The sequence below is a fragment of the Ursus maritimus genome, unplaced genomic scaffold (assembly GCF_017311325.1).
Source record: "Ursus maritimus isolate PB19 unplaced genomic scaffold, ASM1731132v1 scaffold_19, whole genome shotgun sequence".
Taxonomy (NCBI): Eukaryota; Metazoa; Chordata; class Mammalia; order Carnivora; family Ursidae; genus Ursus; species Ursus maritimus.
In genome coordinates this window covers 35,596,909-35,610,242 of record NW_024424341.1, presented here as the reverse complement: position 1 = coordinate 35,610,242, position 13,334 = coordinate 35,596,909, and the positions used below count along the sequence as shown (strand labels likewise).

The following is a 13,334-nucleotide window of genomic DNA, read 5'->3' as shown; positions in this document are numbered from 1 at the left end:
ATGACTGTGTCCTACCACCTGAGACCCTGATTTTGTGGCTCTAGGCTTCTGCTGGAGCACTGCGATTTCTAAAGCTCTTCAGCCAAGTGTGAGAACCTCTGTCCTAGTTGACTCCATTTCTCACCACGTGGAGACCAGGCAGAACAGAGGCACCAAATCCAATGGCATCTATTTGGGAAGAGTGGCCCGTCAAACGGGAAGCCATGGCAGCTGCCACTCATTGTTAGGAGGAAAAGGGGGGGTCAGTTATGGGTCCTCTGAAGATGGAGACAGTGGGTGAGCTGCCTTCTAGCATTTTCGCATGACCCAAAGCAGGTGAGCAACAGGTGGCCTCACTCTTGGCTCTGGGCGTGCGCTGTGGGTCCAGAGGCTGCGCCATCCCAAACACACTGGGAGATGAACGGGAATGACCCTGCCAGACAGCAGCCTGCGCACAGAGTGATGCCACACGTTCTGAGCTGCCTGCCTCTCTCCCTCACACCCTTCCTGCCCTATATTGCTCCATAAATATTGGTTGGGCATCTCTCATGTGCTAAGGACTGGGAATGTGTCAGGGAACGGGACAGAAACAATCCCTTTCCTCCCCAGGGTACGGGGAGGAGCAGATCTGTGAGGGCACCTGCCTCAGTTGGCCCCACTGGCGACATCCCGAGAAGCGAGGTGGGAAGAAAAGGCAACGACCAAGATGGTGAAATTAAAGCTCATTGGCAGCATCCTTGACTATCCTCCCTGACATGCTCTATGACAAGGTAAATATGGGAAAGGCCGGTTCAAAGGCAACAGTGCCCGAGGCCTCCCCTGAAGTCTTACCTCACCTGCCAGGGTCCCCCCTGGGGATGTACTCATTAAAGGAAAGGAACTAAATGGAGAACCAAGGTGAAAAATTTATGTCCTATCAACTGAGCTCCCTGTGTCAACCAGGGGGCCTTCCAGAGCCTCCATTCCCAACCAGGTGGGGCAGAACAGGAGCACCCATTTGTATAATGGCAGGGGCCCCAGCTCTAGGGGTCCTCAACCCATGCGTTTACACCCGTGGTTTCAACTCGCAAACATGCTGCTTGAGATCCCGGGCCCGAAGACATAGTAACCAAATGGCAATTGGTTTGAATCATGTCAAGGTTTGCAGGGCTCCCAGTGGAATATCGTCTGAAAAATAAATGGTGCACTCATGTTTTCAATGGACTGCTCAGATGGTCCAGAAGTAGACTCGAAAGCCACACCCAGGATGGGATGCCTACTCGGAAGTTCTCCGGAAATACTGACAAACGATTCCGCAAGCCTGCTGTGGGAGCCCGTCCGGGGCATGTGATCGTAGGAAAGGGGCAGTGAGAGTAGAAGTCTGCTGAGCAAGATCTGTCCCTTTAAAGATGAGGAACACAGAGGCGCGTTTCACCCTTTCAGCAAACCTGCCGAAGAGAGGCTTACCACAGCACGAGTAAATAGGCAAGGCCTGCCTACATTCAGGGACGTTTCTTCCCTTCGGATTGCACCGGTGTTGCCTGGGTCAGCAGTGAACTCTGGAAACCCTCACAGGAAAGTGACACTCTTCATTCATTCTCATTGATTTTCCAATTTCAGTTAAATTGTGTTTCTCTTTTTTGGGCGGCGGGATGGGGGGGGCATTTATGTACTGTGGCCAGAAACGCTTAATTCAACTCCCATAATTACGTACTTATTGTGAGTTAACAAAAACCCAAGTGAAGAGACCATGAGCTTAAAACACATTTGTCCCCAAAATAAACCTTAAAAATGGAATAATCCATTACATTATCACTTTGGTTTATAAATAAGAGACTTAATAAAACATTTCTGTCAGTAGGAAGAGACACCGAGCCAGGGAAATCACAGCATTTCGTCTTGGCCTTGCAAGAATTTGCAAGGGCGAATCGGGAAAGCTGCTGTGTGCATGTGTGCGTGTGTGTGTGTGTCCACATGTGCGTGCACATGCATGCTGGCAGGGGATAAAAAGAGGTGGAAAGTCATCCCTTGCCTCCAAAGGAGATAATATAGCATCGAGCAGTCATAAACACAGGGCGGAAAGAGAGGGGACACAACACGGAGGAAGCGGACTCTGTGTGTTCCTTTTCACGCTGCTTTCCTATTTTTAGCCACCCACAATCACATTTTCCAAGTGACAGCCATGGTTTCGAGGCAGAATCATTCTCTTCCTTCCTTCCAGGAATTCCCATTCCTAGCTACGGGTTCCCACCCCTGGAGTGTAGAATCTTAGTGTCATTTCCAACTCATTCCTGCCTGTACCCCCCAAAACATATAATGAAGACTTTCAGGAGTGCTCCAAGCCTGCCCGTAGGCAGCAGGGCTCCAGACGTGCAAAGGATCACAGTCTCTGTTCTCTGTAGGTGTACAGCCAAGGCCAGCGTTGCCCCCCAGAACTTTCTGTGATGCTGACAATATTCTATGTCCGTCCTGGCTCATATACGTTTAAATTTTCATTTCAAATAATATAAATGAAAATTCAAATAACTGCATGTGACCAGTGGCTACTGTGTTGGGCAATACACATCTAGACCCAGAGGAAGGGGATATTCTTTAAGGAGACACATGGCGGCTTAAAGGGGCATATGCCAGACGATGGCTATAGGTAAGTGTGGTGAGAGGCTAGGGGAGAACCAAAGTGGTGGAAGACTCAGGTCTCAGGAAGACTCTTCTTTTTCTTTTCTTCCTTTTCCCTTTTTCCTTCTTTCTTTCTTTCTTTCTTTCTTTCTTTCTTTCTTTCTCTCTCTCTCTCTCTCTCTCTCTTTCTTTCTTTCTTTCAGAAAGAGAGAGAGAGAGAGCAGGTGGGGAGGGGTAGAGGGAGAGGAAAAGAGAAAATCTCAAGCAGACTCCATGCCCAGCGTGGAGCCCAACATGGGGCTTGATCTCACGACCCTGAGATCATGACGTGAGCCAAAATCAAGAGTTGGCTGCTCAACTGACTGAGCCACCCAGTCTGCCACTCAGGAAACCTCTTCTTAATGGCAGTGGCTCTAGCCCAGTTTCTTGTGAGAAGCTACAGTGTGGAAAATCAGAAAGGAGAGGAGAAGACACTTCTGACCCAAGGATTTGTTTAATCAAAGACATGAGGGGAAAAGGCATGGAGCCCATTAGGGAAACCCAGTAGTTACCACGGGGCAGGTGGTGCTTACAGGTCAAGGGTGACAGCCGGGGTCATGTCTGTGGGATGATGTCATGTTGGGAACAAAGAATCCAGGACAGTAGCAGACTTGGGGTGGGTGGAGGGGGTGAAGGAAAGAGGGGAATCCCTAAATTGGTTTAATATGCTGTGCTTGAAGGGCCAAGAGTCTCTCCTATTGAGCCTTGTGGGGAGCTGAAGAGTCGGCCTGGAACTCAGGAGAAGGGCCGGGGCCAGGTGGCACATGTCGAGGGACATAAGCGGGGCAGGAACACATGCCCCACGTACACGGGACTGTGACCACCAGCTCCATCTGACTGTCACATCTCATGTAACTGTCCACATGTGGAAACGGGGACTAAAATGTCCAAAGTTTGTAATTTTCAGGAAGTCTGGAAGTTGGAATTTAAAAAAAAAATAAATATGAAATCTAAATATTTTGACATGGCAACTAATGGGAAAGCTTGAAAGCACCCTAGTCAAAAACAAAGAGCAAGAGTGTGGACTGACTGAGTCCCCTGGGTCACCTGTGTGTGTCACCTGACCTACAAGATGAGTGAGGGTTCCCAGTGACAGCCTAAGGTTGAAGCAGGAGAGGTTCCGAGGGAAACAGTGGCACACACGGCAGAGGGCTTGGGAAAGAAGATAAGTCGAAGCCACCTGGCTCCGTGATCAAGGACAAAGCCACCTCCCTCCCCTTTGCCCTCCCCTACCTCCCTGCCTGCCCTTCCTTCCTTCGTCCCATCCCCTCCCTCTGGCAGACGGATAAGGAGAGAGAGTCCCATTACAAGAGCTCACAGATAAGTGCTTGGAGAGGAAACAGAGGCATCGGGTTGAATGAATACAAATAATTCCTAAGGATGTGGCCTTTTATAGTGTGCATTTTGGGGGTTCACATTTCCCTTTATAGACTTCCCTACCCAACCCTGTGTAAACAACTCATGTCCACCCCTCCATATAAAGTGCCTTTGCCTGAAGCCCCACATCTTCCCTCTTATGAAAGCCACATTCGATTCTCATGAAAAAGATGTGTGCCTTTCAGCTCACCTCCCGGTCCAGCAAGGCAGGTGACACGACAGTGACGATGTCTCCTTTTTCGGGATCGATGTAGAACATGTTTGGAGATGGCTTGTCAGGCGTCTGCTGTCGGATATTGTACCGCAGGAGGGCATTATCTGTGGCTGGGTCATCCGCATCAAAGGCTGTCATCCGCATCACTGTGGTCCCTGAGGGGGCAGGACAGAAGGGCAGGAGACAGTCAGTTGGGGGACAGTGATGGGTGGAGATGCTCCCTCCCTGGCGATGGCCATGGACTGATGTGCCAATCGCTTTCCACATTAAAAAGGAAAGCATTTCCAGAGCCCTGTTATATTTTTGCTCTTCTTTTGCTTGCCCTCCTCCCTCTGTCACGTTAAAAGACCTGAAATAAAGAAAAGAAATCCTTGCTGTTCAGCAGATCGACAGCTTAATTTTTCTTTCTGCTGATATGCTGTTTATTTTCACGAGCTTTCATTCAATTGTGGATGTGGCTGCATGACAATGGCCTTTGTTTTAAAAGCTCTTATTCAATCCTACTACATGTGGGGCCTGGGCCTGGTGATGAAGACACAGAGGGGAGCAAAGGCATTCTCTGGTGTTTAGCAGGTCAGAGATTAGTAAGAGAGACAGCCTATGAAAAAATAATACACTATAACAGGTGCATTGAGAGAGAGCATTATGAATACACAGAACAACCTCATGTAACTTGGGGTTCAGGAAAGGTCCCTGGTATAGACATCTAAGGGGTGAGTAGGTGTAAGTAAGGTGAAGGAGCGGGCCCTCCACAGGAAAAGATGTTCCAGTGGAAGGGAACATGAACAAATGGTCTTTGAGCCCCCACCACGTGACAGTCACACTGCTGTTGGCACTTAAGATACAAAGACAATATGGAGATGAAGGCGATGTGGACTACTTGATTATGTCAATGGTTGATAAGGATGTCAGACACTGGGTCTTGGTCACATACAGCTGATATGATGAAGAACTGGTGTTAGCCACTTTTGAGGACAACTGAACAGCAACAAGTATAAAAAAAAAATACAGTCTCCCATTTGGCATCTACCGTCAAGAAACACTCGCATGTGTCAACGGCGGGTTCTCGCGAGGTTGTGCCCCACAGGATTATCCATCATGGTGAGATCTGGAAACAATCTAACTGTCTAAATAACAGAGGAATTGCTAAAATGATGGGGTTCCCATACTATGAAAAATTTTTGAGCAGTTTGAAAAAGGTTGTAGGTCTAATGTGTTCTAGCATGGAAGGCTCTCCAAGATAGAGTTTTATGTGAAATTATCAGGCGGAAGAATGTTATCCATAGTATGATATCATTTTTGTGAACCTCCTTGCACACAGAAAATGCCACAATACTTTATGCATGTATTTTGCAGGTACAGTTTATGGCCGTAAAAACATAGCAGGTCTATAAAAGTGAACATCACATTGGTTATGGTGGTGTAGGGAAGCAAATCTTGCCACCCCAAGATATGCCTCTTTGGCATATTGATTATTTTAAGCTGGTTATTTTTAAGAAACTGCAGACACAAAGAGAAGGTCTGAAAATCGAGTGGAAGTTATTCCCTCTTGTAAGGAACATTTACATCTGTAAGGGCAATCTCCATTTGTGACGTTATCTCCCTCACTGTTTCAGTAAGAGGAGGATGACTCTAAATCTCTAGAAACTGTTATCAGTGGAGAAGGCAGGATTTAATTCTGCATAACACCCCTACCCTGTTGACTGTACTTTTCCTGGTTACCTCCCAGAACCGACCCACACCCCATCTTTAGCTGAAGATGGTATTTAAGGTGATGGCTTTAGCCCTTTCAGGAAATCACTTTACTTGCCTGGGTCTCTCCCATGTATATAGGAGGTATACAGGTTGTTAAACTTTTGTTTGATTTTCTCCTGTTAATCTATCTCACGTCAATTTGATTCTTGGACCAGCCAGAAGAAGCTTGGAGGGCAAAGGAAAAAATTTTCTTCCCCAATAGTGGTTATATCTGGGTAAGTACAAAGGGGATTGGGATTAAGGATGGTGAGGACAAGGTAAGACTTTGGCCCAATCTATACTGTTTTGATCATTTTTACAAGGAGAATGTATTGCTTTTGTCATTAAATTTCAATACAAAAGGATCATAATTATAAATACTGTTAATCTAAAAAAAAATAACCAGTTGTCTTACCAGCAAAATGGGTTATTCAGGAATAGCAGAGAACTGCATTTGAGGACCTGGAAACTAGAGCAAAGCCATAGGCAAGTCCAACAAACAAAGGAGAGTAATGTTATTTTATCAAGAAGGAATAAGTTTGTTTTGAAGGAAAGTCCACTGGAGAAAAACAAGAGTTCAAAGTGATGACAGTTTCTCATTGGCTGAATTGCAGGGGTGGTCGATTTCTTGTACTAGATACAATGTACATCCTTCCCTATTGGGAGCTGTAATTGATGATCCTTCTTGTTGATGATTCTTTTGTTGGGTCTGTAATTGACAATTCTCCTTGTAATTGACATGGAGTGGTGCACTCCCCTTCCCAACCTTCCCCTTGCCAGCCTCCCAGCTCCACTTTAGTGAGGTTTCCCTGTATTGATTTCACAAACCCAATAGAAGCATGGGCTAGAGCAGAATCAAGCACATTTGCCTGCTGGTCTTGACAATTGTGAGCCATCATATTTGGCTCAGAGCAACCTGTCCAACTATGATTTTCCACTGTAGTTTACTCTTCTAAGAATATAGGGCCCACCTGTGGATTCTGACTGACCCCTTCTGGACCCACAAAATGTGAACTAATGGGTAAGAGATGAAAGCAGTACAGTCCAATAGTTCCCAGCAGAAATATTCACATGCAGAAAATATTGAACCTTAAAGGAAACAAAAAATTCATCTGGCTCAGGGGCCATCCTGGTATTCCTTTCCTGTCTATAATAGTGCTTTTCAGACCATCAAAAGCACTTTACTTTTTTCTACAATCAGAATCAGATTATCAGCCATTAGGTCTGATTGATCAGGCAAACAAGGGGATCTGACCACCCTAAGTTTGGATGGATTTCTAAAGCAGTCTCAATGTTGCCATGAGGCCAGATGCATCAGGCACATTTTCTAGTCTACCATGTTTTCTTTGCCCTTCTTTGTTTCTTTGTGCGATTGTCACAAGGCAAACTTCAGGCTCCAGTGCCAGCAGAGATAATGCTTGGCTTATACACTCCCCTTGTCTTTCCCCTTATCTTTGGAAAATATCAGCAACAATTTGGCACTTTGTTTCCTATTGAGGCACACAATGGAATTGCTCTTTTCTCAACCTGGTGGTCTAGGCAGCCACTCCCAGTCTAGGAGCATTAGTGTGAGGGGTGATGCTTAATTGCCTCCCTGGTCTAGGAGAGCAGGATTCCCTAATGAGGATCCTGTCAGAAAAGAGAGGCAGCTTTCAGGCCTACAGACTCACCAGGGACATACTAAGTGAGCTCCTTGTGGCCAGAGGCATGAAAGAGGCCTCGACACTATTGATTCCATAAGAAACGGTCTCTGGTTAAGTGTGTATGACCCAGTGCCTTGCACTCAGTTAATGTCTAATGAATGCTTGACTGATGGAATCTCTGCCCTATATAATCTGCTTTTAATTGAAGTCATAGATGAACAAGCAAAATAAAGTACAAAAATTAAGTCGTCATGGCTAGCATGTCTCATGGCTTGCACAAAAAGGATGAGAGGAAGAAAACAAGACCGCTGAGGCTAATGAATTTTCACTTTTCACCAGGAAAGTCACTGATGATGTCTTTTTTTGTTGTTATTGTTACAGATTTAATAACATGATATGACCAAAGGGTATCCTGGAATATTCCCACTTTTATCCAGAAAATGCTTTTTATTTTAACGAATGGTTTGGGAGCAAGTGAACTTGGTCTTATGCACTGCCTCTGTCTTAGCCCAGATGTGGGTACAGAACAGGATTTCCAAGGCCCACCTCCATGGAGAGTGAACAGCGCCAAAGTCATGTAAATAGGTTTGTTGGCCTGCTGTCCGTGCATTTGTGAGGCCCTGGGGGTTTTCACAGGCCCGGCTGGGCGGCAGCCCCACCTTCATGAAGCACCTGGCTGTCCTCTAAGGCCACCACCTCCAGCCTCCTCAATATGGCAGTGAACCACCCCCCCCCTTGCCTGGGCTCCTCGTACAGGAAAGCATTGAAGAAAACAACTCTGGGGTAATGTTGAGGTTCAAGTCTTGCTGTGTGAACACACTCAAGTTATTCAGCCCTACCCAAGCCTTGGTTTCCCCAACTGCAACAAGCGGATATTAGCAACAATTTCATCTTTGGTCTCTGTAAAAGTTTCATGAGATACTGTATTAAAGAACTTGGTACAATGCCTGTATAGTGTTTGAGGAGGATGCCTATTCTTATCAAACCTGCTCTAGGTTCTGAGCCATCATGATGGTGCAGGTGATGGCCTTAGACAATGGAGCTGTCCACGGAAACTGGTACCTGCTGTAGCAGGGTGAGCCCAGGGGCCGATTGCCTCTGAATTGCTCTGCCTCACCCTCTCTCTTCCACCCTGCCTATGGCCTTACTTTGCAGATACAGATTTCTACTGTGGAGATCACAACTCTGTGCTAACGGATACACATGCACGCGCACACACGCACACACGCACACATGCACACACACTGTAGGCTACATGGCCTCTCTGTGTGATACTCTGTAGTTTTCCTCTATGATCAAGATTCTATCCCGACTCCCAGTCCATATGCTGGGCCCAACACCCAGCTCTTGCCAGCCCCTCCCCTGGGGGCTGGATCATGATTTTCATACTTCTCGGTTATGCAATGGTCGGATAAACCTCCTACACCAGCATTTCCTAAACTGTATCCGGGGAACTCTGCTTCCATGGGTTCAGCAGAGAAACCAAGTTGGGAAATATGCAGTAACCACAGTTAAGCAAGTTTCTATCCTGGAGGACTCCTTAGTGTCCTTAGTAAGCAAATGGATATTGTATATCTCCAAGAGAGAATAGAATTGGCAGCATTTCCCCAACTTCTCTGTTGATAGAGCTTCTTCATTTTAAGAACATCCTTATGTGATGGGCTGCCTGGTCCTAAATTTGAGTTCTTAGAGGGTACAGACAGTGTTTTGTTCATGTTTATAAGCTCTGCGTCTGACATGGAGGAGGTCCTTTATCAATGTTGAGTATTCTTACAATGCACTCAAGCTTTGCCTTATTTTGCATTTGCCAGAAACCATGAAGAACTTGTAACCAAGAAGAGTGGACAACATTGCCTGGACATTTTTCACAACCGAGCATGCTTCACTACCACCTCTGAACATTTTTTCGCTCCTTGGAGGCCCTTGTTGGAACTGGATCCAGTAGGCTGACATTCATCAGACAGGCACCAGGACAGCTGTTCCCATACCATGGGTGGCACCTGGGCCTCACCCTTTGCCCGAGCCCACACCCTGGATCTCAGAAGAAGGGCTCGTTCATTTCCGTCAGCCCAGTGGCTTCCACATCCATGCTTATCTTGTGTCTACATGTGCTTCCCGATGGCAGAGAAAAGATAATTATATGATAGACACTCATGTGGGTCCTCTGAAACACATTTCTGCCTTTTCCCCCAACACAACATTCTCCTGAGTGTCAAAATAAATGATAATCACCCTGTCACTCTCCGATGAACTAGCAATGGCCCACCAAAGCCAATAAAAGAATTACAGGCTGCTAGTTGAAAGTCTCAAGTAGGGCTGTCATTTTCTTTTGTTGAAGGACACGGCCACTGACATGACAGGCTGATAAACAATCATGATTGTTTTGTCTGTGTCAGATAGCCACTTCCTCTTGGCTGTATTCCTCTGATTAAAGAAAGTGCCGCCTGGTGTTAGAATGTAAAGTGCTGGTGTTGGAAGCTTGGCTTCCCTGTGACTTCAAGAACAGCCACACCCGTGAGGAGCGGAGAGCAGATCTCAAGGTGAGGGGCTGCTTACGACTTCAATGAAAGGTCAATCAGTCTCAGATGTGGGAGGCTCTAAAATACGGCTCATCCTGTGCCATAGGCAACAGAATTATTCTATTCTTAAAATTTCTTTGACCTCATCCCCAAACATCTTCTTCACAGGATCAAAATTGTCAGACTCCTTTTTAAAACAATTATATTCCTATAAGCAAATAGTATATTGAGACATGGACATTCAGATCCGTATTTGGCACCAGATTTCTGATAGCACGGTTGGGGCTGCTACACACTTTCCAGGGAGATGCGTAATACAAAACCCAAGTTGATCAGAGATGGCAGACGTCACCAAGGGAGCGCCCTAGATGTGACAAAATGGCACATCGTCGAAAAAACATCCAAGTCACAAGAAGAGGTAGTGCATTCTGATACCACCTGGGACCAAGGGCATTCCAGGACCATCCTGGGCAAACTGGAAGGAACTTGTCACCAATAGGCCAAGTTTGCTTGTAGACATAGACACATCTGCTGGCCAGGAGCGTCAGAGTACGCACGTGAGAAGCGTTGACAAATGTGGCTTTAGTGACACAGGCTGCCGCGCCCATTCCCCTCACCCTGCCACACCACTCTGGGATTGCTTCCTGACCCCTCAGGGGGACACAGCCCAGCTGTCCCCTCCAGCCCTTAATGGTGAAGAGAGAGAAGGAGGTGTGCAGACGCAAAGCAGAGCAGGGCTAGAGGCGGGGTTTTAAATCCTGGCCTCACCATTTACCAGCTGGGCCTCCTTGTGCGAATTCCTTTGCTTTATCAAACCTCAACCACTCCATCTACAAAACTATCCCCCATAATGAGCTGTGTGAGCATTGAATGCATTAATGCAGTGTGTCTCAACCTTTTTTAAAAAAATTATTACCCACCCCTCCCTTCCAGAGCCTTTTTAGACATTTTTTCCCTACTTGCCACCCACGCCCCCACTGATGTCCTGTATATCTAATCGTGGACTTTGACCTTTTGGAGGGTCACAAACCATTGCAATATCCAATATTTTTAACATCCTCCCAAGCACCAATTTTCTCCTCCTTGGGGTGATATTGTCCCCACTGAGAATGTACAAATTAATAAATATAAAGTCCAATGCCTGGGCGATGGTGAGTACTTGAGGGATGTTAAGTTTTACTGCTATTTTTATTGACTGCCGCAATTTGCAACTCCATTCCGGGGGAACCCACTGCTGTGTGTGATGGTGATGAGCAAAACCTTGTGGGGCCCAACCACGAACAGGGCAACTCATACTCGTTCTAGGACTCAACACTCAGCATCTACAGAAGCGGGGATTAATTAAATTCTCCTAAGGAAACAACCCCTTTCTTCCCTCAGACAAGCCTAGCGACTTCTGTTGAGTGCAGCCATGCATGAATCAGCTTCCTCTGGTCTTGTCCATGTTTCCGCATACACAGGAATTAATAGGGAAACTGTCAAATGATTAGTTGACAAAAGATAACCACAGCAACTTGATAGGTGTCCAGAGGCAGCCCACATTCTGCAGTGCGTGCATTCCTGAAGAGTCACCCATGTAATGAATCATGAATAATGTCTTATTTTCCCATTGACCTACATTAGCATTTCATACCTGCTTTATCTTCATTGGAGGGGGTGTCCAATTGGAAGCTGCTCCTCATAATTCACTTTAAGTTTTTCTGCTTATCTCTCAAGCACTCGCAGGTGGAGTGGGAGAAAGAGGTTGGCTTTCTGCCCTGGGTGTGGAGACTGTTGAAGAAAGCCCTGCTCAGAGCGGGCAGGTCCCTGAGACCTAAAGCAAAGCCTGGGAGATTTAGCTTCGTCACTGTTGCTTCTTGGGGGGGCCCTTCCCTCTGTCCCCCCATTATCTAGGTTCTGTCATACATCAGCACAGATTCCTCTCACATTTTGCATACGACGATCCCGTTGTGCATTAGATCCAGAAAGTTCTTGAGGATAAGAGTTTTGATGAAGATGCCAACGACCTGTGGCCTTTCCTCTGACAACATCCCGGTCACATTGGCCTCGAGGGTGTGACTCTCTGACTCTATTCCCAGAGTGAGGTCAGGGAGCTAGGCCAGGAGGGAGAAGCTCAAATGCCCACCCAATGCCCATATGGGTAACCTAACATGAGTAAAGCGACTTCAAGACAATTGAGAGTGGTGTGGTCTGTGGCAAACCAGAGGGTCCATGGCCTGCCTATGGGGTAGCTGCCTTTTAGCTTAAGGTAATTGCTGTGTTTCTCAAATGTGAGTCTGGAGAGGCCAGATCTTTTGGTTTTTCAAGAAAAGATGGGAATTTGAAATTGTATATAAGCTATCAAAATGTTTACATATTGGACACGAGTTCAAATTTTTAAAAATAAAAGATCACTGAGTGAGACAAGGAAGGCCAACCAAAATGGATTATGGCTCACCAGTTCTTAGCTTTTGACCTTGACTGTCAGAAGAGCCAATTGTTTTCCCCAAGGACATGAGCTAAATGTTGCTAATGTGTCCATTGGTGATAAATTACAACTTAAGAAAATGGTGTCCATGCTATAAAGTTCGCTCTTCCTCCTTCCACCTCCCTTTTGGAACAGGAAAGTCCTCTCCTGTGGTCCCAGGACCCAGCAAAACAGGAGGCAGTGGAGACAGGATGATATCACATCACATGATGCACATTTCATGCACTAACTTACTTGATCCTATATGAACCATGGGAGGCACTTCATATACATGGGTGACCCCTTGTACAGGTGATGAAATCAGGACTGAGAAAGCCACACAGCTGATGACCCCACGAGCCAAGACCTGAACTCTGCTTTGCTAGAGACACAAGACCCAAATTATGAGTTTCTGTTTAGTACTCATTCTTCCTTTGTTCCTGATTTTTGCTGGCCACGAGGCTGACTAGCCTAGTACTAGATATCTCAGCTTCTCTGACAGCTAATGTGGCCATGGACTAAGGTTAGACAATGAGATATAACTACAAGTATTGTGGGTGAGGCTCCAGGTTAAGGTTCCTTAAAGGGATCTCAACCAGGAGATGTACACTTTTGTAACACCCCCTCTCCTCACTTCCTGCTACCTGGAATGCAGATGAGATGACTATAGTCTTAGCAGCCCTTTTGGTCCATGAGGTGGCCCTTCGAAGAGAAGCTCCATCATGGGAAGGTAGAGCAGAAAGACAGAAGGGATCTGAGTCCTTGAGTCTCTGATGACCATGGAGCTT

At 46.3% G+C, this 13,334-nt stretch overlaps 1 protein-coding gene across 1 annotated transcript in view; it reads right to left on the bottom strand.

The window, feature by feature from the left end:
- Window positions 1–13,334, bottom strand: part of CDH13 (cadherin 13) — a 981,274-nt gene that overhangs the window by 228,421 nt on the left and 739,519 nt on the right. Inside the window, exon 7 of the mRNA XM_008689752.2 lies at window positions 4,181–4,359. Within this exon, the coding sequence (XP_008687974.1) occupies window positions 4,181–4,359 (179 nt within the window). The remainder of the gene's footprint in view (window positions 1–4,180; window positions 4,360–13,334) is intronic.